The following is a 26,348-nucleotide window of genomic DNA, read 5'->3' as shown; positions in this document are numbered from 1 at the left end:
ACAATGAAAGGCGGGGCTGAAAATCATGGAGAGAGTGCTAGTGTTCGGTTTCCTTCGTTGTAGTTGAAAAAAGGAAAGATTTTAAACTCAGTAAAATTCAGCAGAAGTGAAAGTATCGTTGAAATTGTAAAAATATTAACTCGATCTCTGATGATATTGAACTTAAAAGAAAACGTTTCCCACGAGTATCATTTGTCCATCAATTTTATCTTGTTGACTTTGAGAATTTTACCCGTTCTTATTAACACCAGATCGCACTCGAAATCATGTCATTACCTATACAAAGATGATCTTCAAGTTCAAAGTTACATGGCATAGAAAGAAATGAAGTATTCAAAGGGCTAAAAAATTTGAAACAGATATCGGCTGGCTTGGGAATGAAGTTCGTGCGCGCCGCCATGTTGGATTGTGTGATGCTGTACGGTTCACACCATCATCGGCGTAATCCCGGCCCCTTGAGACGTTGGCGAGCAAAAAACTATTTTTTGATGATAATAGTGACAACCATCCGATCCAAAATGGCTTCTATTAGAATTAACACATCAACATTGCTTGGATCTTAGTTATCAGGGCTTCCTTTAGGACAACCAAAGCCCATTGCGGCGAGAAACCAAGCGCAGCGCACAGCGACCTTTCTCTTTTTTTTTTTTTCGGAAATCAAAACAGATTGCATTATCTAGAAGGTTCTCCGTTTATTATCTAATGGCATAAAAATAATTTATTTACAATTAAATATTTGAAAAATCTACATTTGAATAGAAACATTTGACTCCTGGTTCTTGTGTTTTTACAAAATAGAGGTTTTGCACAGCAGCCATGTTGGATGGCAGGAACAATAGATTATTTTACCCGTAGGAAAAATTTTTCTTTCTTATGCAAAATATTTTCATTGTTCCTGCCATCTAACATGGCTGCTGTGCAAAACCTCTATAGGCCATTTTACAGTTGTGTACTTAGTTGCCAAGCCTTTTATTCAGAGTGAGGCTGAAGGTGACCTTGTTGTGATAGAGACCTGTATCTAGTTAGCATGATAACAAAGTGATTTACATTTGAAAGGCAGCAAGGTTTGTATCATAACAAGGTCACCCCTAGCCTCACTCCCATTCAAAGGCTTGAGAACCAAGCACACAACTGTAAAATGGACTATTGGTTCAAAACAATAACCTAAAAATTCCTCTAAAGATTCAGTTGAAATGAGAATATGTGTGGCAGTTAAATTAAAAATGCACCCTTCACTTCTGGTAACTCTCAATACTTCTGCAAGAGCTAATTCCTATTTTCAAAAGCTGATTTCCATCATGTTTTACTTTTTCCTCTTGAAAATGTTTCCCAAAACACCTTTCCTCTTCTCGTTCCTTTTGTCGTCAGGCGCACTTTCAGCGCTGTGTATCGTTGACCGTAGAGGGCTGGCAATGTTTAGAGCATGCCCACTATCTGATGACCGCTGTCCATACCAATGAGTTCTATCAAAAGTGGGTTTAGGTTTGATGGCAGGTTTTGGACCTTTTTGGAGCGAGTCATTAGAATCTGATCGCGGGCGCCCCTCCGGCTTGGGTGCCACTGGGGGAGGGGTCGGTCTTGTCTTCTCCTTAGGAGATGAGACAGAATGATGCATTGATGAAGGTATGTAAGCAGGAGAAGAATCTTCCAAGTCGTTATCAAAAGCATGCTCATCGTCAGAAAGAAACTCTGGGGGAGGTGATGTCGGCAAAACAGGAAGCTCGTCATCGGATGGGCTGTCAAAGTCAGAGAAATCCGGGGGAGGCACCGTTGGGGGATCATCAGGCTCCAATGAAAGACTCTCTAAATCCTTGGCGTCTACAGGTGCATCATTGTTAGAAAAGTCTGAGGGAATAGAGGGAGGGGGTATATTAACAAGCGGAGGGGGAGGGGGATCGATAAGGACGTCCTCGTCGTCATCGAAGCTCGTAACGGTGATTAATGGTTTAAGAGTTCGGCCGTAAGGTTGCATCCCCGTCGAAGACTCCGGGCCGTCTACTCTTTTGGTTTGTGGTGGAGACTTTGGACTTGTTGGCCGTGCACCTTGAGGTGACGGAGGTGGAATGGGAAGATCAGTTTGGCCAGCCGCTTCGCTAATGCATTGGAGCCAGCGGTTTAGATCGGAAGGATCTTTGGCTACAAAGAGATAGTCAGAGTCGTCATCACAGAGGACTCTAAAAGCGTTCCCCCTTCTGGCAGCATCGCTAGCTTCCTCGCAGAAGCCATCTCTCACGTCAATAAGAGGGGCAGAATAGTTTGAACTCTGCGAGTCCTTCTTTTCGTGATAAAAGAAAAGCTGGTGCCCGCGTAATGCAGTGTACAGCGTCTTCCATGCACGTGAAGACGACTTTTTCCCACCCGGTTCAAATTCCTGTTTGCGCTGCAAGATTCCCTCAATAACTGACGTTGAGGAAGCCTGGCGCTCATCTTTTGGACTACCAACCGGAAGTGACTGTTTGTAGTTTTGATTTTTGTCGTAGGGATCACGTACGTTCTTATGTTTTCCTTGCATCCTTTGTTCCTCTGGAATTCCCCGCTGTCTTTGCGCTTCCTGCTTCATTTCCTCTTCTAATTTCGCTTTTTCTTCAGCTCTTTTTCTCTCCTCCAAAGCCCATAATTTTTCCCTTTCCTCCCGTTGTTTATTTTCTTTTTCTTTGCGATCACTTTCTTCTTTTCGCCTCAATTCTTCCTGTCTTTTCTTTTCCCTCAGTTCCCGTTCTATTCTTTCTTCTTCCTCTTCTCTCTTCCGTTTCTCTTTCTCTTCTTCCTTCTGTTTATGTATTCCTTGCTCTTGTGGAGTCAGTTTTATAATTCCCAACAACTTCATCTCCTGCGCGAGCACCATGTTCTCAAACTCCTCGTGTTTCTTTATCAATTCTTCCACAGCATCCAATGAGTCGCCCAGGTCACCGGACTCCTGATCAAGGTCACGTGCATTAAGCCAAGCCTCTAATTGGTCAGCATCTCGTTTGAAGACCTGCACTTCTTTACCTCGTTCCAATTCTGTGCCTCTCTCCCGCCATGTGTTTTGCAACACCAACCACTCCTTATGAAGCCGCTGCTTCTTTTCCTTAACATCTGCAGACGCTGAATGACCGTCGGCGATGAGAGTATCAGCAGCTTCAAAGAATTCATTCACACTCTTTTGCCGCGTGTCTATCTCGGCCTTGTGCTCCTGGTGACGAGCTAGAAAGTTTTCTGCTCTCGTAACGTCATCAGGTTGTTCGTCGTCTTTGAGGACAGATGACATATGGTTGATCCAGGACCTAGGAAGATAAAGTGTCTCCTCTAAGCAAATAAGTTTTGATACTTTTTACAAGCTCCTTCATGTCAATAAATCACGGATCAACGACCACTTAAAAGGTAAAGTTGTAAGAAATAGCCTTTTGTTTGGGCAACGACTGAAACCAGCGGTCGAAAGTCAAACTTGTTCCCAGAGTTTCACTAATTCCCGCCCATGGAGTGATACAGAGAGACTGGAAACCAGAATGAAATGTGACTTAATCTCTCCGTTACAGAGAAAACGTCCCCCTTGATAGTGCACTATGTGTACCAAAACGTTCACTCCCGTCAGCTAGTTAGGTTGCCTTTTAAACCTAAAACTAAGAAAGGGTAGTGAGCCAAATGATTGAACAAAGGAGGAAATCCACTTACATGAGATCCCTGAAGTCATTTAAAAACTTCTGCAGCTTCTCAGATTGGGTCAAGTTGGATTTTTTACTGCTGGCTTTCTCCTGCAAGCGATGCCATGTTGACAAAACCTCGTCCCTTTGTTCTGTAAGATGTTCCTGTCCCTCAGGGAATTTGGAAACAAGGTCCTCTGCTTCGTTTGCGATTAATTGAACTTTTTCTCCGAGGGCCTTTAGATCCAACTGAGAAGGAAAATCAATTAATAATGCTTGTTAGATATTGTAAGAAATAGACAACCTTTTTGAGAGACATGTTTCGGCATGCTTATGCCATCTTCAATCAATGAGTAACTGAACGTGAGTAATTATATAACAGACAAGTAGATGAATAAAATATTTATTTATGATGTAATACAAAAGAGGGTACTAGTTACAAAGTGACACCAAACATGAAAGGTGCGAACTAAAATGCTAGAAAAGTGTTATAATGCTGTAATTGTTTGTTAAGTTCAGGTTTGATCTTATTTATATAAAAAGCTTATTTGAGTTTTAAATCAACTGAGTTGTTAGCATAATCCAGAATACTAAAGCAAGAAAGGGAGTATTTGTTCTTACAAGAAGATGTGTTGAAATGCTTAAAGAAATGCGAGTTTTTATCGCTTTCCGTGTGCTCCTTTATCCTAATAGAGAAATGGCGACTTGTTTCGCCAATATAACGGGAATTACATCCCGCACAAGAAAATTGATAAACTACCATGGATTTTAGAGCATCAGGAGTACGATCTTTAACACTGAACATGTTTTTAATTTTGAAAGAAGTGAAAACTAGCTTGATATTAAGGTCCGATTTACAAAAGCGCTTAGTGAGTTGTCAGATTTTAAGGTTCGCTATTTTAGAATAATAGCCAACAAAGGGGAGTTTAAAGTAACGTGTATTATTGTCATCAATGTTCCGGTTATTTTGAGAGGAAGACCCTTTCTATAATCAAAAAATGGATAGATATTCTAGTCTTCTTGGATAAGGACGAATAAACAGTAGGCCCCGTCTCCTGCAGGGTTAGGGGTAGGAGACGTTAATTTCCCACTCACGAGATTACTGTGCAGTGGATGTCCTCCCCTGGGGTGGGATGGGTGGGAATTGGCCCTGAAAAGCCCCCATGGGGAGTGGTCAACTAAAGAATGTAAATACTCCCTTTCTTGCTTTAGTATTCTGGATTATGCTAACAACTCAATTGATTTAAAACTCAAATAAGCTTTTTTATATAAATAAGATCAAACCTGAACTTAACAGCATTATAACACTTTTCTAGCATTTTAGTTCACACCTTTCATGTTTGGTGTCACTTTGTAATTAGTACCCTCTTTTGTATGACATCATACTGTAAATATTTTATTTATCTACTTGTCTGTTATATAATTACTCACGTTCAGTTACTCATTGATTGAAGATGGCATAAGCATGCCGAAACATGTCTCTCAAAATAGTTGTCTATTTCTTACAATATTTATCATACTTGCTAATGCTTGTTAGGTCACAAAAGTCACGCCACACTTAACATGCAATGTCACGTTATTCATCAGTGGTGCTCGTGTTACGCCCTCCAGCAATAACCCGTAACACAATAACGTTTTGGATTTCAGTTTTAATTCTGACCATTTATCTTCTCAAACACCATTGAAGTGGACCAACAATTTGTAGCAACAATTAGAGAGCCTCTCTGGACGAATTACATGGAATACAGGCCTTTCCAAAACTAAGCCATCTTGAATAAGAAAAGGATTTACTCACTTGAAAGCCTTGATGCTTCCTCTGCAAGGCCTGGACACCACTCAGATCACGTGCCCCATCGTCAAAGAACATAAGAGCTGCTTCTTTCTCTTGGATCCAGGCCCTCGTATCTTCGACATTTCTATTGAAGGCGTGGATCTCTCTCGCTCGGTCCAGTGCCTCGAGCCGTGCGTTGGTTCTATCCTTCAATGTGTCCCACATGGAACAAACCTCCTCCATGCGGTTCTCTATTGCCTGAAGGAGAGAGCAAACAAGTCAGGTAAAAGCTATTCGTTGATTTGATTACATTCTTTAATAAGGTCATTGTGACGATTTCTAAGCGTAGTACCTAAGAACTTTGCTGGGGAACACTCGATTCAAGGTGCACGAACGTTAGTACCGAGGATGGCCCTTCAACGAGTTGCCTCGCTGTAGAAGGACAAACGGAAAAAAGCAAACACAACCAATCCATACTTAAATGATAAAAGACTTTTTCCATGTTTATAGAACCCTACCCAAAAGGGAAGGACGTTCGGGAGAATTCGAGACAGCTATGTAAGTTCGGGATGCAGTCACAAAAATTCCCCCCCCTAGTCGCGAGAGTTGTAACAAACTTCTCTGAATACTCGCGAGTGAAAGACCTCACCACCGGATCTATACCCTTTAATTGAACACACACTTCAGGGAAAAAAAACAGTGACGATAAGGAACTTCTTTAATTATTAAGTTCCTTGGAAAGCCATTCATAAATTCATACATTTAAAGGGATTTTGAATAGACTGAACACCACTTACGTCTCCTTCGCTGTGACCCTCGTCCAGCAGAGTTTGCGCTTGCGCAGTAAGGCTAGCAATCCTCTCCCCTGACGTCACCAGGTCACGTGTGAAGTCTTCAAACTTCTTGAGCAAGGTTTCCACATGCTCAAGATCGCGACCGTAGTCATCGGACATGGCAATCGACTCCTTGTCGGCAATCCAAGACTCAACTTCGTCGGCTTCTCGGAAAAAGTTGAACAGCTGGTTGGAGTCTAATAAGCGCTGACGACGATACGAGGATTTTTCGCTCAGTTGTTCAAAACGAGTCTCCATCTCCGACTAGGGAGGGAAATAAAAGAATTTCATGTTTTCATATCATGTGATGTTTGTCATATTGGCTTTTTAAAGCAATCTCGTGAGATTTTGACACAGTCCTCTGAAAACATTCTCTCCTGTTTCATTCAACAAATAAGGTCGATGATCACGTAGTTGTTCTAGCAGAGGAGCACTTTCCGATGACCAATTTAGCAGTAACCACGCTTTCTAACGGTTTGCCGGGATAAGAATCCATACGCAAGCATACTTGGTAGAACACAAGAAAAATTTGCCAGAGACGAGTGAACTATAAAGATTTCAAGTAAAATAAACTTCTCTACCGGTCTAATAGACGACAGGTTTTTTTTTTTTTTTAACCAAAAAAGAGGCTCGTACTAATAAATTCCACGGGGTGTTTGAAATCTTAAAGAACAAAAACAGCAAAGTGCTTAAAAGTGCGATTAGTTTAGTGAGTCCCAACTTGATAGAATGAAAGGATAGCACAATTGCCCTGCCCATTCACGCTCATTTAGTTGAAAACGTTTTAAGGCGTATCCTATTACCTGACGGCGTCGAATCTTTTCAGCGTCGAAATTCCCAGCCGTTACCAGCGCCTGGCACATGTTTCTGAGATCACCGACTTTTGCCCTATAACTGTCTAATTCCAGTTCAAGAGTCTCATGTCTACGCAGCAGGGACTGAGCTGTAGTTTCGTCCCGGCCATAGTCATCGCTGGACACTCGTGGCAACTTTTCTCGAATCCAGGTCTCCACTTCAGTAACCTCCGTGTAGAACTAGGAAATGAAGGTAACACCAGTGTTACAAAACGAAATAAAAAACCAAGAATGCGTTTTTTAAGAGAAAAAAATTAACGTTAAACGAGAGTAAACAAGAATATAGTGTTCCAACAACGCCCAAGTCGCAAATGGAGGTCAGGTGCCCCAGTGGCTGCAATCGCATTTGTACCCAAGGCACTGGAACATCCGACTGGCCCGCCAAACCCGCAACCCACCTGACACTGTATAAAGGCAGATTCTTTTAAAAATACCAGCAAGAATAAGAGTCTTGATATGCCACTAACAATGCTAAAATAACAAATGGTTCACCGGACTCGTGTTGGAGCTACTGATAAATAACGTAAAACAGTGTTTCTAAAAGGCTGCGGGGATGATCTGATGACGTATTGTAGTGGAATTCGCATAATAACTTTATCGGGCAAAAAATAAAAAATTATGGTGCTCTGGAAGGGAATTGAAGAAGCACAAGTGGTACTCGTCCCAGCCCTCTCGCTTTAGGTCGTATTTCTAACCTGCTGAGCCTGAAGGGATTCCTGAAGATTCTGATGACGTGTTGCTGACAAACTCGTCAGCTCGGCCCATTTCCCTTGCAAGTCAGCACAGCGAGCCTCGATCTCGTCAGAAGCATAATGCTCACGCTCCATTAGCTGGTCAGCGGTAGACATGACAGTGTTTATCAGCTGTTCATGCGCAGTGATCTCTGAGTCCACTGTCTCTTGTTTCTTAATAAGATTTTGAACTCCTGCAGATAAAATATGTTTTGATTTAATCTGTGCGTTTTAAAAGGAGAGCTAAAATGTTACTTTTCTTTGGCATGTTCTAGTTTTCCATACCGATGAGGGTGCGCCCTAAGTCATCCGACTTGACCAGTGGCTCTTCATCTCGTATCCAGGCCAGCTCTTCTTCCACATTAGAGAGGAACTGCTGAAGTGCAAGTGAATCTTGCAGTTTCTTTCTTCGTGCTTCAGCTGGCTCAGAAAGGCGCTTAAATCTGAAATGAAATAAAAGAAGAAACACTTACTCCAGACACTTACATTCTAAAATGGGCCGCGCCTTCATCTTCAAATATATTCGCGCAATAATATAAAGTTCTTCGATTACAACTCTAGCTTTTCTTTTTTAGTCCTTTTCCTAGTAATAGCTAAAATAGGAGGTTACAGTCGATCGCATAGAGCCAGTGATCATCCGGGTGAACTTATTTCTAAAAAGGACTGATATTGGTGACATGGAATGAAGTTTCAATAAAGCAAGTGGAAGTCATCGTCAGAGTCAGTTATAGAGTCTTTTACCGTTTAAATGTATTACGTCTGGTCCGTAAGGACTAATTGGTAAGGTTTTACTGATGAGGGCTAGCTCGAGTCTCACGGCCGATGACAACACTTCAATAGTACAAGGTTTACAACAATTTTCACGGAGCAGACATTTGACTGAAATGACCATTCCTCGCTCGCTTGACTTCAGTAACTGTCACCGACAAGAGTCTTTTTCAGAAGTTCTCTCACAAAGACGATCACCCACTGAACCGGATGGAATGTATCAGAGACAGCTCAGGTTAGATCAAAGACACTGATTTCACCTTTGTCTTTCAACAAAGGATTACCTTTCCGCAACTGCTTTCGCCCTGTCTTCAATTTCATCCTTCTCAAAATGATCTGCCTCCACAAACTCTGTCGCCTGATTCAGTATCGCTGTAACTCTTTCCTTGCGAGATGTAACGTCTGCTTCGAGTAACTGATGCTTCTTGATAAGATTGTTAGCACTCTTTACGTCTTTACCGAAATCTTTTGATGCCAAAGTATTTCCAACCTCGTTGATCCACGTTTCCAAGTCTCCAACGTTCTTCTCGAACGTCTGCCTTTGAATGGCTTCCTTTAACCGCTGACCCTTACTACTCGACATATCACCCAAAAGCTTCCACAACTCGTTGACATCCTTCAGCCTCGTTTCCACTGTTTCACGTGATTGAGGTGTAGTTTCCAACAGAGTCTGTCCAGCGCGAAGCACGTTGTCAAGCTGACCTTTGTTCGCAGCTAATTCGGCTTCAAAAGTTTGATGTTTTTGTTGTTTCTGAAGTAGATTGGATGTTTCTCTGTAAGATGCCTCAGAAGCTGTTTGTAGTTTCTCGTTTATCCACGATTCAATCTGTTGAAAGAAAGCGAGATTCGACATTGTTGATGCTGACAATATGTAGAACACGTGTCACATATATACCTGGTAATTTTAATGTCATACACACACGACGTCGAAGCGCGCCATGAGAATGTAAAGGACGTTCACGCAGTTGGAATAGATGACCCAAACTAGCCAGGGTGGTCTGTTTTCACCAGACAAAAATACTGCGTATTGAGCTGAAAAAGTACAACACATACACTCCGACGACAGAGCTGAATAACGAAATGTCACGTCAAAGGTATGCAGTCAACAACGCGGGCTCAAGCATGCGAGGTTAAATATTTAGCGAAATTTGCGAAAATGATAAGAATCTGGCATTTAAAAAGTTTTTAAGGAGAAAATTAATTTTCGAAATTATTTAGGGGGTGTACAAAGTTTTTGGAAGTTATTCTGTAAAAGAAAAGCGGCAAGGAAAACAGCGCCACGAAGCAATAGAATAGTAAATCTACCATGCGAACGACTCAAATCTGTTTTTCCGCACCAAAATCTAGCACGTGCGCATACGTTTTTCAGGTCTGTCCACTCCGACTATTTCTTACCTCCTCGGCATCCCTAAGAAATTGAAACAACTTCCTTGATTCACCAAGATCTCCAATCTTTGCAGTGGCCAACGTTTTGAGTCGTTCCCAGTTTTCCAACACTTCTCTGCATCTTTTGCCGATCTGGCCCGAATCCACGTGCTCCTCCTGTATAAGTTGGTCAGCGGACTGTTGTATAGATTTGATCTTCTCTTCGTAGGCTGTCAGAGATCTTTCGAAGTTAAGCTGATTCTTAAGCAGCGTCTCCACTGTGTCCAAACTGTCGCTTGATTCTTCTGCCTGTAAAAACGCTTCTTTGGCTGAAATCCATGAGTCTGCTTGATCCGCATCCCGTAGAAATAGCTAGAAAAGATGATGGTCACTGTCAGAATGCATTTTGAGGCCGAAATTGTAACTCGGATCACAGGTTTAAACTATTGATATGTGTGTATTAGATACCTCGTATTCAACCAGTCTTTGGTCGTTAGGACTTGATGCGCCTCTGTTATTTTCTATTTTAAGGACTAAATAATCGGGAATATTTTCGACTTAAAAGGTTTATATTAAGTATCCACGCTCAGCAGCCTTTTGGTGTAATGTCACGCAACGGAAGTGACGCCCTCTTGCCAAACGTTGCGTGACGACGGTGACCCTTCGTCACGAATACAACTTACCCTAACGGTCAAGTCTTCCATACCTGTAATTCAAAAGACTGTGATAACTCTATTTGTCTCTCTTCCCAAGACTCCAACAACTCGTCTTTGACAAGACTCATTTCCTCACAGTTCTCAGCAATCTCTTCTGCTGCAAAGTGTCCCTGGTCCACCAAACTGAGGCCAAACGCATGCGCACTGTTGAACGACTCCAGGCGAGCCTCGATTACACCCTGGGAAAAATAGAAACTACATCAGCCTGTATGACCGAGAAGCGATCAACATTCAATTCCTATTTACAATACAAATAAATTATCCCGTACACAGGCAATGAGATTAAAGGCAATTATCATGAGAGGAAATTTTTTGACATAACATCTACCAGACAGACAAAGAGAAGATCACATGAAAGGATAAGCAGCCTAGGAAAAGCCAAAATATTCATGAATAAAAAGAGCAAGTTTTAAAGAAATTTTGGTGCTGCGTCAGTGGGGGTATAACAAACCAATTTGGTTTAACAACTGAGTTGACAATAGGGACCTTAAGAAACCACGACGGCGACGCCAAGGAAGACTTCGATTAAAAAAATGAATTTCTACTCTTAGTTAGAATTTCAAAAATGGCTGCGGGAGCTTACTGTCTCATATAGCGCCACAGCTCAACTTCCGCATGATGTATAAAGTAGCTGTTGAGTTCCAAATGGAAATTAAAATAATTTGCCGTCGCGGTTTCGGTTCGCAGACGACGCAAGTTTCATGTTGTGGCGATTTCATGTTGTTGTTTTGCATAGGACGGCTATGAAATGTACAAAGATTCAAAACGCACGTGCTGAGCTATTGTTCTGCCAATTAGATCTCTTGTTTTCCACGTCCCCGTTGCCGTCGTGGCTTCTTTAGGTCCCTAATGTACATCGGCCACCGTAAAGACTTTTTAAAGCTAAAGTTTCGAGCGTTAGCCCTTTGTCAGAGCGAACACTCATTCCATACAGTACCTTTCTCTCTGTATGTAGTTCGAGCAACGCTTCCGCTTCTCTGACATTCTTGGCGGCTTCCCCGGATGTAATTCGCGTGGCTAGGTCTGTCATCCACGCCATCAAGTCGCGGTAATCCATTTGAAAAATTTGTAGGAGTCGGTTAGCCTCCAGTTTACCTTTCCTGGTTAAAATTTGCAAAGGCTGTGTTAGAATAGGAGTAAAATTTGTCTTAACAACACCAAAAAAGAACAATTTGCTACCTCATAGTCACGTTGAAAGCCTTCTTTACCTTTCATCAAACAAGTCATTTAGTCGTTCCCAGTTTTCTATAATTTCTTTCTGCTTCTCCTGAATAGTTGCCACCGTGTGAGGCTGGGACCTAGCCAGTCGACGAGCCTCACCTTCGAGTACCTCCATTTTGCCTTCAATGACTGTCAAGTCTCGTTCCAGGTCGTCGTGTTTCCTCAACAGAGCCTCGACCCCAGGCAGGTCACGGCCGTAATCATCACTGGAAAGTATCACAGCCTGAAAAACAACATCGAAAAACTGATTCCGAGAGATAAACATTGACTAAATTTTACTTGAGGGTTTATCATTCAATTATTTAAGTGCTTCCGCTTTTTTAGTTAGAAATAACTCAATTCACAATTACAACACGCGTTCCAGAGACGATTTTCACTTATTTCGCGTAAGAACAAACTGGGCAAACAACGTTTTACGTATCAGAGCGTCGTAGACTGGAACTATTCAAGTCAAGATATACGTGACACTGCGGCACCTTCTTATTTAAAATCTAAGCTTAACCATGCATTTTAGGGAAACATGCATTGTCAAGTGGAAGTAAGTTTCTATTCTTAACTAGTTTTTTTTTAACTCTTTTATCATGTTTAGTTTTTTATTTAATTGTAATTCATTTGTAGAATATACAGGGCCTCACTGAAAAGCACCTTTTGGTGAAGTAGTCTCCTTGTTAAAATATTATTATTATTATTATTATTATTATTATTATTATTATTGTTATTATTATCATTATCATTATCGTTATCGTTATTATTATCAGTATCATCATCATCATCATCATCATTATTATTATTATTATTATTATTATTATTATTATTATTATAAGTGACCTCTCGATACAACTGGAAAACCAAACAAACAGGCCGTTGGGACTCAGTCAAGGGTGACCACGACCTCTACATTTCGGGACTCGGACAACCGACCGCTTAATACGATACCGCTTAATACAGGTTCCACCGTACGATAAATGGTTCTTCATCATAAGGATTTGGTTTAACCCTGGAATGAGGGACAAACCTTTTCATTGATCATTTCAGACACTTCATTACAATCTCTATCAAAGGTGTGCATCTCGCAAGCCTCCGCTAACCGCTGACGCCTCTCGCTGGCTCGGTCCTGTAAGCGATTCCAACGCTCGTTCAGCGCTTTCTGACGTTGGGTGATATCCGCTGACCCAGCGTGTGCCTGTGATATGAGTTTCTCGGCTAGTTTGTTAATAGTCTCTACCCTTGCAGCTTCTACTGCTAAGTCTTGATCGAATTTTTTCACTTTCTTTTGCAGTCGGACACAGTGGTCTAAGTCTCGTCCAGTGTCATCTGAAGAAACTACGGCCTCCTGCAAGACGATAGTCAATATAAAACAAAGGCATGAATCTACCGTTTCTACTTCAATTCCTGCAACAAGAGAGCTGATCTTTTCGGGGGAGGGGGGGAGGGGGGGAGGGGAACGTGTCAACACCTTTTTCTTACATAAATCACGACGAGAAAAACTTATGTACAACTGCAAACAAATGAACAAAAAAAACCAAACACCGTCATTTCTATGAATAAAATTTTAACGAATAGTTAACAATTATTCCACGAGCGCGCGTTGGATATGAGATGATAGACAGCCAACGAGGCGCGTAGCGCCTCGTTGGCTATAATCATCTCATATCCAACAAGCGCGAGTGGAATAATTGTTTTATTAAAAAAAAAAACGCCCCCAAGATATTAGACAAATCTCGACTTTATTTTGTAAGAAGAAACCGGATGTTACAATGTACAGATGTTAGATTATGGTATATTGGCTCATATACCATAATGGCTGAGCCAATAAAAAGTCTTGAATTGCATTATCCAATGATCCAGTTTTTAATAAAAGGCGTTATCCACTGGGAGACATCAGAAGCAGCAACTGCATCGTAAAAATAGGTAACAAATGTCTAAACACCTGCCTCTTGAAATCTTTCCCTTACTTTCCTATTTGTTGGATTAGCGCTAGCAAGAAAGCCTTGCATGTCAATAAAAACCGGTTCTAATTTAGTCTTGGATATATTAGGGGGAAAGTTCACTGCGAAAGGTCTCAGCGATAAACTGATTCGTGTGTTAAGCTTCCACAACAAATCGCCGCGACCATCGTACTTATTCACATTCGTTTGAATGTTCGCGACTCAATGCGGAAACAAAGTTCTGTCGTAGGACCCGCACGGGCATCTTGTCCTTTACAATACATTGCATGAGAAAAACATATGAAAGCGATCGTCGTAGTAATAAACACTACTTAAGCAGTAGTGAAAATAAGGGCAGAAAAAAATTTAGTTTGTGCGGAATTTGAACCCATGACCTCTGTGATACGGGTTTTTTCCAGGCCTTATTTCCAGTACTGATTAAGTAGTGTTTATTACTACGACGATCGCTTTGTTATGTACTTCTTAATCCACAGTTCACAAATACGATTTTCCATTTCTATCGTACAAGGGTACCAACCTTTTCGCTGATACAAGAATCAGCTAAGTGGACTTCTTGGGTAAATTTTTGATGATCCCTGGCCTCCTCTAATCTCTTTCCCTTATTGGCTGATGCCTCCAAGAGTTCTTCCCAGTGAAGATACAGAGCCTCGATTCGGCGTTCCACTTCGTCAGCCGCAAAGTGCCCGGATATCATAAGTTCCTCACCAGTTTCCCGAACAGCGTCAATGGCTTCCTCGTGTGCAGTGAGCTCTGCTTCAAAAGCCTTGTTCTTCTGTAGCTTAGTTTCTAAATTAGCTGGGTCTTTGTAACTGTCATCGCTGGCAGTTTGGAGCTTCTCGGTTATCCAAGATTCGGCCTATGGAATAAAAAGATGGTTGTCATCCATAGGAAATGAATCTCAGTATCTCCATGCCGAAGTAATAGAATCTCAAGCAATGAAGTGGCAATGCTCTGCGGAGCACGCTTTGGAACAATCCAGAATTGCATTGATTTGGCTCCACCGACCTCTGCGATTGGCTCAGCAAACTTCTCCCACCTTCTCAACCACCCTTATGCAAACTCTAACCAGGTTCAGCTTGTTTCTACGTGTTTTCCCGCGCTTTAGGCTGTTCACAGACATTCCCTTCACTTTTTCATTCGCCATTGTGAAATAAATTTTCACAGTAGCTGCACGATGTGATTATCACGCCAATAAATTGAGAAGTGTCCCATGTTTGGAACACGGAGACAAATTCAAGAAGTTGAGGCTCAAAGCCTGGGAGAAAAAAACCTGCTCAATATATTTTTTCTGTACCTCAACAACGTCTTGATAAAACTGCGCAATCTTTCTCGAATCCTCCAATTTGTGCTTTCTTTTCAGCAGCTCTTCATTTAGTTTGTTTCTCCGTTCGCATACCGCACGAACTCTATCCTGTATTTTGTCAGATTCGTTGTGGCTGTTCGCTATCAAAGTGTCTCCAAATTCACAAAGATTTGCTACTTTCTCATCCTGTGTGGCAACAAGCTTCTCCGTGTTTTCGTGTTTCCTAAGTAACGAATCAACTTCGTCCACGCTACTTCCCAGTTCTGCTCCTGCGAGAACAACCTAATGGCAAGAGAATGCGTTAATGAACTAGCATGTATATGACAGGCATGGTCATCAGCGCATTTTGAATGGTTCTTAATACTAATGACCTGCTGGAGGACAGATGATGCATCGATGACGTCATCATTAAGAGCAGTTTGCTATTCAATCATACAAAACAAATAGATTCTATGTTGCTATACAGTAAGAGATCTTATAACATAACCAAAGTAAAGCGCGCGCTCTGATTGGTCAATTCAGCGTCCACCATTTGCTCATGGGTGTACGCTGCTGACGCGAGCAAATGCAAAGACTAGTTTTCCGCGCGCGCTTGTATTTTTCTGGTCACGTAAGATTTGTTAAATAAAAGAAAACTCTTTTGCTACAATGTATCAATGTTATGTTGTAAAACAAATGGTAAATGCCACAGTGTACACTATTGAGTTATGGATGCACTTGGGAGGTTTGCTAAGCACTCAAGAAGCTAGAGTCGCTCTCGGCTATCGCTTCGCATGACTCTTACGCTTCTTTCGTGCTTAGCAACCTCCCGCGTGCATCCATAACTTAATAGTGTACGCTGTGGTGTTTACCATTTGTTAAATATGATAAAGATACAAAATTTTGTCAATGGTGACATAATTTTTGCACCTGTCCAGTTCAGTCCAAAGTTTATTTTCTAGGCTAGTAAGTATTCTGATCATTTTCCCTTTTTTTTTACTCCCGCAAAATCCTCCTTACTGGAAAGCGGGTGAGTAACATCGGTCTCACCTCTTGTGTGCTCGTTAAGGTATCGATTTGTTTCGCTTCTCTTAGAAACACCTGCAGGTCGTATGCTTGGTCGAGTTCTGTTTTGTTATCTTCCCATGTTGCGTACAAACTTTCACGTTCGGTAAGTAGCAGCTCCAACTTTTCTGCAATCTGACAAGAACATTGAAAATACACAACTAAAAAAACCAAGGCTAATCAAGCGAAATAAGACGGAAAGAAAGAGGAAAGCTAACTTAAATGTGTGGTTTTCGAGTCTGGTTCACGTGACATTCCCCTCGGGAATTTTTCGTTTGCGCTTGCAGTTTGTAGTTATTAGTCAAAAACAGTTCTATAACGTGCCATATAGTGCGATGGCGACGAATGTGAATCTTGTGAGAATAAGACAGCAATCGACAGCTGTAAAATGCTACACATATTCACCATCTGTTTCCAAGAAGCACAAACTGTGAAATAACTTGTCACATGTCTGTTTATTTCGGTTGGATGTAAAGAGTTCGCACAAAATCGTTTTAACTTTCAGTTTGGTTAACCCATCAACCGCAAGAAAAGATCGACAAATTCCTTCTCCTACAATATAAATGCATTAACCAATGAACAGGTGGTGAGAGATGACAAACGTATCAGCGAGAGGCTGTAATTTGCCGGTAACCATTTACACTCTGGCAGTGGAGGAACTGCGAGAGTAAAGTGTCTTGGCTGAGAATACAACACAATAACTCGGCTAGGTCTCGAAACCTGGACCTCAGCGCACTGACCACAAAGCCACCGTATCTTCCACTTCAAGAAAGAAACAAGGAAGAAATCAAACGAGGCACTTACCTCGTCTGCTGCAAAGTGGCCATTGTCAACCATTCTCTCGCCAATCTCCATGACTTTTTGGAATCCTTCCTCTCGCGCCCCCATCTCAGCGCGATGCTCCTCGATCCTTCTCAACTGAGCCTGGGCATCTACTACGTCATGCACTGGTTCACCAGATGAGATGGTACGGCTCATATCAATGCACCATGACACGAGGTCCCGGATCTACAGACGTCATAAATAACACAAAGACATAATCTTCACCTGGCATTGCGCTTTGACAACCTATAAAGGGCGATGGCAGGATTGGTCGGGATGGAGACCTACACTGGCGTCTAAGCAGCACTAAAGGCTCTTTTTATATTTTCCCGTAAGTTAACACTTTTCTTGCAAGCCCCCCCCCCTTAAGCTGTAAACACAATATCAATTCACGGGGGGTCACCTGCTGTTGAATCGCCTTACGTGAGGCGTTCTCTTACTCACAAAAATACTTCGAGGACGATTTTTTCATTTAATCTAGCATTTATTCCATATACGATTTGTAGGGAAAACCTGAAAACTTCAGTCAGAAGAAGACATTCCCACCTCGTTGTTAAGCTTGTGAAAATCGCTTGAATCTTGCAGCTTGCATTTCTTCCGGGATGTTTTTCTTTTCAGCTCATCCCACAAACTCAGAACAAATTCTTCATGTTTTTTAATACTTTCAGCTGTGTGGCCTAAGTATTGAGAAAAAAACAAAGGATTTAAAGCGAGTTTTATTATGCATTAGAGAAATTTAAATTAAGTGTAATCCTACAATACATTGGTGTTGCATCACTCCGCCATGTTGTAGAAAACTCACTCTATCCTTTCAACCAATCAGATCTACAGCTATGACCAATAGCAACTCTCTTACTCGTGTGTTCCCGCGCCGCAAGTCATCTCCTTGGCTTTACGTCGAAGCCTCATTGGTTCCTCGACGTATCTCCTCAGTTCCGATTGGCTGCTGTGATTACTTGTTTAACGACACTGATGATTGGTTGGTGTGAATACTTTTCTACGACAATGAAACTGCATGTCCTCACAAAATGAAGGCTTTCTTGCAATGGTCCCTAAAAAGCGTAACTCACCTAGGCAACCCCTAAGTTCAGATTCACCTTATCAGTGTTGGTCTGTGATTTGTAGTGTCCGTGCTTTTCCTCTATTCTTACTTAGGTGCATTGTCCAGAACTGCTGTCTGTCATTTGTTCAGCCACTGGCGAGCTATAGTCTCCTACAACAATAACAGACTTTGCACATGTATGCGCTTTAAAAAAGCCTTTCAAAGTTACCTTGATATGCAGCTTGCAATTTTCCTGACTCGGCTGTTAAGGTGTCAACTTGTTGCTGCACCACAACCAAGTCTCTTTCGTGTCCCTCGTGCTTCCGGTGAAGGCCCTGGACGCTAGCCATGTCTCGGCCCAGGTCCTCCATGGAGAGCGAGGAATCTTTCTCCTGGAGACGAGTGATCAGTTCGTTCAAGTCTCTGTTAAACCCGTGAATCTCTGCGGCGCTAGCGAGTCGCTTGGTGCGGATCTTGAGTTGATCCTGAAGTTGAGCCCACATTGATCTGAAGGGGAAACCGACACAAATAAGACAATCATGGGTGTGCGGTCCCTCTGAACAAGTGCGCACATCGTAAAGCCTCAATCGGACCAAAAATATTTTTTGAAAGGAAATGAGGTGAACACCTGTCCCATATACCGTTAACAGTTCTAATTAGAAAAAATGCCCTTGTCAGGTCATCTACAGTGACAAATTTCGTGCATTAACATTTTTGACGCAAAAATAATCACCTTATTGAAAAACTAGCATGTCGGTCTTAACACAATTTTTCTTTAGTCCGGTAATGTAACTCGCTCTTAGTAGTAGTAGAGTAAACCTTTATTTAACTAGGGTAATCCCTTCAGAATACTTTGCCTCAACGTTTGGCGTGATTCAATCAAAGAGCAGCTGCAAAGGAGTGTAACAGAGATTAAAATCTCTTGGTGTAACCCACCTCAGAATATCTTGTTGTTCTTTGATGATCACCGTGTCAGTGTGTCCTTCAGCCACCAGACGCTTGGCAAAATTGTCCACCTCGCTAAATCGTTCAGCTTTAGCCACGACACTCCGTTGAAAATCCTCAAATTTACCTTGAATCACCTGTAACGAGATATATATATATATATGTATATAAAAACTAGCAAGATTTAATTCATCTAGAGGACCACTATTTACGAAATGTTTCTAAATGCGCGTGTTAAGTGAGTTCTAGATCCCTCTCCAAAATTTCGTCAAATGATGTAAGGCTTTTTCACTTTGACCACACTATAACGCCCAACTTCACAAGGGGCAACCAAACGCAAAAGAAAGTCTATACTAGTGCCTAGTGCCCCACCGAGCCGGAGTTTATCCCGGTTTCCATATAATAAAGCGACTGGGTCTCGAACCCAGACCTCTCGACCCGGAGTCCAATGCACTGACCATCGGGCCACAACGTCTCCCACACGCAAAAGAGCCATGTCTAAATTTGAACGATGTAATGCTCGACCCTTGACTTCGGGCCAAACCGTTTCATCAGCTTTTATACACACACCTCTAAATGCTCAAAATCCTTCCCATAATCCTCAGCCGCAGCAACATGAAGCTGTTCCGTAATCCACTCAGAGGTTTCATTTACTTCACGCAGGTACTGATGCAGTTTCTTGGACTCTTCCAGTCTTTGAAGGCGCGTATTGGTCAGCGTCTGCAGCCCTAAAAACTGTTCCTCTATGTCACGCTGAAAAGAAACGGTATGAAAGCTAAGATGTCGCACCGTGGCTTCGTCCCTCGTCGGAAGACAATTCGAAGTGTCAAGTGAATGAAGGGGGTAAGTTTCTAAAGAAACTGCGGTGCTGCGTCGGTGGAAGTAAGAAGGGAATTTAAGTTGATAATGTAAATTGGCCAGAGTAAAGAGTCTATAAACCAAAAAAAAAAAAATTACGAAGTGTCAGGTGTCGATGTCAACTTTTCATTCTGCCTAATGTTCATAACAAACGATTCTACCTGTCTTGAGGCAATATTTTCAGCCGCAAAGTGACCACTCTGCACTAGTTTCTTCGCCTGCTCGGCCAGACCTTGGATGATCGGACTATAGGTATCTACTGCTGTTTGCAAGGCAGTGTGCCTGGTAAGCAGCTTTTCGGCGGATAGCTCGTCCTTTCCGTAATCCTGATTGGCTGCCAGGCCAGCCTTGTCATTCATCCAAGAGTCCGCTTCATTTGCTTCTGTAAAGTACTGAAGAGGGCGACAAAATTATAGAATGACCTCAAATCAATCATATTTCTCATTCATTTTTAGTCTTTTAAACACGTGTCATTGACCAAGCCTTTCGGTGAAGATGGCTGGAATTTTTTTGGAGTTTTAATGTTTTTTTGTTTTTTCTCAGTACAGTTAACTGTCGAAACCCGTTAATGTTTCCTTCGTTGTTCCTCTCTTCTTCCGCCTTTGTAAATCCATTGCGCGCAGCTTTATTTCCTCGGCGGAATGAGAGTGGGCAATCCCGCTCGGGTTGCCGATCAGAACCTAGGATTCGCTTGCACTGCCAGCTCTATAATAAAGCACTTTCACTAACCTTCTGCGATTCCAAAGCATCTCCAAGTTTTTGTTTCCGCTCAGCAGCAGCCCTCAAGAGTGATTCCCAACTCTCATTCAGTTCCTCGCATCTTTCTTCTATTTCATCGGCTGCGTAATGATTGCTGTCGATCAAATCCTGACCGGAAGTTAACACAGTGTCGATACGAAATTGATGGTTGGAGAGTTCATTTTCCAGTGCCTGAAAACAAAATAAGTGTGATAATAGTTCGAAAAAACTCCGAATAGGATAAAAAAAATACACAGGTAAGAGTACGGGTGAAAGAAACCCTGCAAAGACTGTGCTCAGTGACAGGGACCAAGGTTTCAACAACCTGATTAGAAATCATCATTAGAGTCAAGTGTGATGACTTCCGTTCGAGTTGTCAAGGCGTCAGTCACGATGACGTCATGCAGGGAGTGTATCCTTCAGTCTACAGATCTGATTAGCAATCCTCCTGGCTCCTACACATTTACTTTTCATTCGGTGAAGAGAATTTGATCTTAATCAACATGACATCATTCAGTTACAAGTTATCTATTCTCGTCACTTGTTAGCTGAATAATTTATTGACACCGAAGGGAGACATAACTGGTTCATCACTTCTGGGAAGAAAGGACCCTTCAGCCAAGAAAACGATTGACTTTTACACCTCGAAGAGACGAATAAAATCAAATTTGAAATTTTACAAAACGACAGTGGCTTAACGTGGTCTGAACCCTTATTGACAAAGATATTCGTCATCGCAGTGGTCAAAATGTTGTGGACTCACGAGGTGCTGCACAATATCGACGACAAATAAAACGATCCTTTCAGTGCGTGACCATTGCGTGACACGTTAACGCGAGAAACGCTGTCTGTGCTCTTATCAGCAAGGCAAAATTGGCCAATCAGATTGCGAGAATACTGTGAATTGTGGTAAATAATGGTAATTGAACTGAGTGGAGTGCAATTTGGGCTGAAATCATACGTGTGATTTCAAAATTGAACGATCGCGCAGCGCGAGTTCGATTTGAAATCACAAGTACGATTTCAGACCAAAATTGCACGACACGAGGTTCAATTACCACTTTCTTACATCCATTTTGAAATTGCCCAAATACAGGACTTGATCAACTCAAATATTTTTCTGATGCAGTATTGAGCCGGTTTTTAAATAAAAAGTGGAACCAGGAAACGCTTTTACATCTTATTTTGTATGCAAAACGGAAAGACTGACGTCATGTGTCAAAAACTCAGTCAAGCGTAAAATGATGCGATTTAGAGCAAAAAATGGTGCGATTTGTGAATAAATCACACCAATTAGAGCCAATCAGATTACAGGGGCCACTAGTGATTTCAAAATGGATGTAATAAAAAACTAAACCGCCTTCATCAGACCGCGAGCTTCACTTGTTTAAAATTTCTATCTAAAAAGAAAAAGAGGAAAAGTTTTACCAAGTGTCTTTTCTGTAGTCTTTTAACTCCAATTAAGCTCGTACCCAGGTCCTCCGAGGTTGCCATAGTCAAGTGCTCTCTTATCCAGGCCATTTCCATTTCAATGTCATAAAAGAACTGGTGAAGACCGAGCGAGTCTTCAAGTTGCGACTGACGATTAGAGGAAAGTTCTTTCAGTTCGTCAAATCTGTGAAGAAAAAGATTTCAATGACACGATCTTTAAACATTTTCAGATCGTCATACATTTTAACCAACATAATTTTTGCTCCTGTGCTTTAAAAAAAAATTGACTTTAGTAACAGAGGATAATTAGAGGCGTAAAACATGCGATAAATCGTTTGAAAATTATGGTAAAAAAAAAAAAAAAAAAAAACTGCACCTTTGCAATATATTCTCCGTTGCCTGCTCAATCTTGCCCGCATCAAAATGACCATCTTCAATCAAGACTTGAGCTTGGTCGCAAAGGGCCTGGATCTGAGCATCATGAACTTCGATATCAGTCTCCACTCCTTGGTGTTTCTTGAGGAGGAACTTGACACTAGACAAGTCATGGCCCAAGTCTTCAAGGGACATTAGCGTTTCAACTTCATTCATCCAAACCTGGGGAAATAATGGTAACCGTTGACGGTTGTGGGGACAATAGTTGATTTAGTATCCTTAAAAAGCCATTTCGGTCTAGTAAAAATTTTTCGTAAGTTGCTTCTCATGCGCCTATGGAGTTGTCTGTTTTCCCGAAATACACTTCGACTGTGGGGGAAAAGCTGTATGGTTTTAAATTAAACGATATAAATCGTGTTTCAAAGTTAAATTTCAATTTTTGGGACAGTAAGGGTTCGAATCGCGTCAAAGCCTGAATTTTTTATCGTATTCTTTCCTCTACTCAAAAGTAATCTGTTGTACTGTTTCTTTGTTACTAGTTAAACCAACCTTGACATCTTCCATAGCTCGGTTGAATTGTTGCTGCTGCTGAGCCTGCTGTAGCCTGGAACCTTTATCGGCGGACCTGCCAACAAGCTCGCTCCAACCTTCATTTAACCTTCCTAGAAAGTCCTTAATTTCTTTGGAACCATAATGTCCTTCGCGAATCAACTTTTTCCCACTCTAAACAAATTATTTCAAGTTAATTTCAAACAAGAACTGTGCTTAAAAAGTTTATATATTTCCCAAAATATTTCGAGCAAATTTCACAAAAAGTGCAACAGAACACTGGAACCAAAAGTTTACGCTCTCTCCTCTTTTTCAACAAACACAACCGCACGATTCTTTTAAAACGCTAGATGATTGGCACGTACGATAGATAACCGATTGGTTGAAAATGGTTTTCGTCGGAAGGAACTCTCTGCTTAACGAGAACAAAGGAACATTGAGTTTTGAACACTTACCACATTAACGCTGTCGAAGCCACCTTTGTTAGCCGCAATTTCGGCTTCGAATGCCTGATGTCTCTGAAGTTTTCTTTGTATGTTGGTCAAATCTCTGAAAGATTCGTCGGTGGCGATCTGCAGTTTTTCTTGAATCCAAGCCTCAAACTATAGAAAAAACAGTGGAATCACTTTTAAATCTGTGGATGAAACCAGAAGTTTCAATAAAAGCCGGTTACTGCCAGCGGTCTACCGCCACTTGTGGGATCTCTCACTGCTGTCTGTTGAGCCTGCGAGCAGAAGAACACCCGCCTATCACACCATCCGCAGGCGCTTGCAGAAAAAGCCATTGAAACCCCTGTGAAACTCAAACATGTGACCACTCAAATAAAAATTACTCAGTAGTACTTCAATAAGTCGTAGTGTATTATTTTGTAGAGGGTGTCTAAATTTCTCAACGAGTTCCTAGTCTATCATCGAGTGATATTGTTTATAATGTTCGTACAAAGTGTTCTAACTTTTGAACCTGGATAAAACTATAATGTGTGACCATTCAAATAAAAACCTTTTTGAGCAGTAGTTTCGTTTGGTACAATTCATTTTTGATGCACGCAGTTCTAACTTTAAGTTTTTGGATAAAACACAGGTGTGTGAACATTTAAATGAAAGCTCTTGAGCAGTACATACGGCACTATTCACTATGATGAGCGCAGTTCTAACTTTAAAGTTTGTGGATGAAACACAGGTGTGCGACCATTCAAATGAAAGCTTTTGGATGGTTCTTTCATACGGTACTATTTATTATGATGTATGCAGTTCTCACTTCAAAGTTTATGGATGAAACACAGGTGTGTGACCATTCAAACGAAAGCTTTTGGATGGTTCTTTCATACGGTACTATTTATTATGATGTATGCAGTTCTCACTTCAAAGTTTATGGATGAAACACAGGTGTGTGACCATTCAAATGAAAGCTTTTGGATGGTTCTTTCATACGGTACTATTTATTATGATGTATGCAGTTCTCACTTCAAAGTTTATGGATGAAACACAGGTGTGTGACCATTCAAATGAAAGCTTTTGGATGGTTCTTTCATACGGTACTATTTATTATGATGTATGCAGTTCTCACTTCAAAGTTTATGGATGAAACACAGGTGTGTGACCATTCAAATGAAAGCTTTTGGATGGTTCTTTCATACGGTACTATTTATTATGATGTATGCAGTTCTCACTTCAAAGTTTATGGATGAAACACAGGTGTGTGACCATTCAAATGAAAGCTTTTGGATGGTTCTTTCATACGGTACTATTTATTATGATGTATGCAGTTCTCACTTCAAAGTTTATGGATGAAACACAGGTGTGTGACCATTCAAATGAAAGCTTATGGATGGTTCTTTCATACGGTACTATTTATTATGATGTATGCAGTTCTCACTTCAAAGTTTATGGATGAAACACAGGTGTGTGACCATTCAAATGAAAGCTTATGGATGGTTCTTTCATACGGTACTATTTATTATGATGTATGCAGTTCTCACTTCAAAGTTTATGGATGAAACACAGGTGTGACCATTCAAATGAAAGCTACTTAGCAGTACTGTTACGAGATGCTGTTCCTCATGCTGTACAAAGCGGTCATAACTTTTAAGTCTGTGGATGAAATCCAAGTGCGTGTGACCATTTAAATGAAAGCTGACTTAGACTTTCACGAGGTGCTGTTTATCATTTATACAGGGTGGTCCTGACATTTTAAGCAAGTGGATGGAATTTAGGTATGTGAATATTCCAATAAAAGACACCGCAACGGAAAGTTTAAAATGCAAAACACAAAATTCCATCTCGGTCAGTTATAGAATATAACCGTGTACTTAGTTACCTCTTGTGTATCTCTTTTGAAGTTCTGAAGCAGTTGAGATTGCAGTAAAGCTTGTCGTCTCTTAACAGCTAGTTGTTTGACATTCTGTCTTCTTTTGAGGACTTCTTCTTTGCGTTTTGAAATCCTTCAAGACATCAAGTAAGAAACGAATGTCGAGATCAGAGTAAAGGGGTGCAAATCGATGGCTCTTCGAGCTCCCTTGGTTAACGAGAATTTTCACATATGCACGTCCCACAACTAATGCCAAATTATACTGAGTCGCATCATTTCACCGGAAATGACTGACAAAACGTACAAATAAATAAGACTTAATTTATTTTGATCCATTGGGTTACCATCAATAATGCTGTAGAATTTTGATCTTTTTTTTGTCAATTCGTTAACGAGTTTAGTACGGCGCAGCAATTTACCGCTTTCACATAACTAGGATGAGAAAAACGGCGCACCATTGTCTGTCGCGGTGACCAGCTGTCACGAGGCTGTTCGCCATATCATTTAACGAGTGCAGCTTCTCTTCCTGTGCTATCAGCGTCTTCTCCAAATTGTCATGTTGTTTCAGAAGCATTAGCACATCATCCACAGAATCCTGAAATCAGAGCGCAGATAAATTAGTCATCACGACGCTGATGCTCTGACACTTAAACTTCTAAGATCTATATACAAATTCTCCGGAAGCTCTGTCATATATTTCTTGTGGTTATAGTTCAGAGAATTTATGTTAATTCAACAAATATCTCATACTTTCATATTTGTTTTCTTAAAAACGTATTGATGATGTAAGAAGAAACTCCTTTTTGGTTACTCGGAGGACCTAAGGTAGATTATTACTGTGTTGTTCCTTCAGTACAAAAATCTTTGAAAGCTAACAAACTCGGGTTATGTTCGATGTTGAAATATTACAATGAAATAGTTCATACCCCGAGATCATCATTAGACAGAAATGCCTCATGAGAAGCTGACAAGGAATCTACGTATTCCGCATCTCGGATGAACGCCTGTGAAAAGGAAAAAATTAAAAAATATATGATACACCGATTCAATGTTCAGATCCGATTCATAAACAGTGGGACTTCTCTTTCGTGAAATTTTTGATC

The 26,348-nt window shown here is 41.2% G+C and overlaps 1 protein-coding gene across 2 annotated transcripts in view; it reads right to left on the bottom strand.

The window, feature by feature from the left end:
• Positions 1-672: 672 nt before the first annotated feature.
• The window catches only part of LOC111344143 (spectrin beta chain, non-erythrocytic 1), a 48,119-nt gene continuing 22,443 nt past the window's right edge, over positions 673-26,348 (bottom strand). For both annotated transcript variants that reach the window (XM_088745161.1, XM_088745162.1), the window contains 30 exons: positions 26,172-26,249; positions 25,701-25,840; positions 25,255-25,378; positions 23,394-23,540; positions 22,939-23,112; positions 22,391-22,611; positions 22,012-22,198; positions 20,575-20,775; positions 20,007-20,237; positions 19,558-19,740; positions 18,979-19,124; positions 18,272-18,549; positions 17,547-17,677; positions 16,983-17,186; positions 16,164-16,313; positions 15,126-15,416; positions 14,349-14,687; positions 12,898-13,215; positions 11,870-12,105; positions 11,599-11,761; positions 10,652-10,840; positions 9,976-10,317; positions 8,865-9,406; positions 8,098-8,255; positions 7,777-8,006; positions 7,031-7,261; positions 6,192-6,491; positions 5,419-5,652; positions 3,655-3,872; positions 673-3,266 (listed from right to left, as the gene is read on the bottom strand). In XM_088745161.1, the coding sequence (XP_088601287.1) occupies positions 1,304-3,266; positions 3,655-3,872; positions 5,419-5,652; positions 6,192-6,491; positions 7,031-7,261; positions 7,777-8,006; positions 8,098-8,255; positions 8,865-9,406; positions 9,976-10,317; positions 10,652-10,840; positions 11,599-11,761; positions 11,870-12,105; positions 12,898-13,215; positions 14,349-14,687; positions 15,126-15,416; positions 16,164-16,313; positions 16,983-17,186; positions 17,547-17,677; positions 18,272-18,549; positions 18,979-19,124; positions 19,558-19,740; positions 20,007-20,237; positions 20,575-20,775; positions 22,012-22,198; positions 22,391-22,611; positions 22,939-23,112; positions 23,394-23,540; positions 25,255-25,378; positions 25,701-25,840; positions 26,172-26,249 (8,349 nt within the window). In that variant the 3' untranslated portion in view covers positions 673-1,303. The remainder of the gene's footprint in view (positions 3,267-3,654; positions 3,873-5,418; positions 5,653-6,191; positions 6,492-7,030; positions 7,262-7,776; positions 8,007-8,097; positions 8,256-8,864; positions 9,407-9,975; positions 10,318-10,651; positions 10,841-11,598; positions 11,762-11,869; positions 12,106-12,897; positions 13,216-14,348; positions 14,688-15,125; positions 15,417-16,163; positions 16,314-16,982; positions 17,187-17,546; positions 17,678-18,271; positions 18,550-18,978; positions 19,125-19,557; positions 19,741-20,006; positions 20,238-20,574; positions 20,776-22,011; positions 22,199-22,390; positions 22,612-22,938; positions 23,113-23,393; positions 23,541-25,254; positions 25,379-25,700; positions 25,841-26,171; positions 26,250-26,348) is intronic.

Source organism: Stylophora pistillata, chromosome 14, assembly GCF_964205215.1.
Source record: "Stylophora pistillata chromosome 14, jaStyPist1.2, whole genome shotgun sequence".
NCBI lineage: Eukaryota > Metazoa > Cnidaria > Anthozoa > Scleractinia > Pocilloporidae > Stylophora > Stylophora pistillata.
The sequence above is the reverse complement of the archived record's forward strand: the minus strand, read 5'-3'. Positions and strand labels throughout refer to the sequence as shown.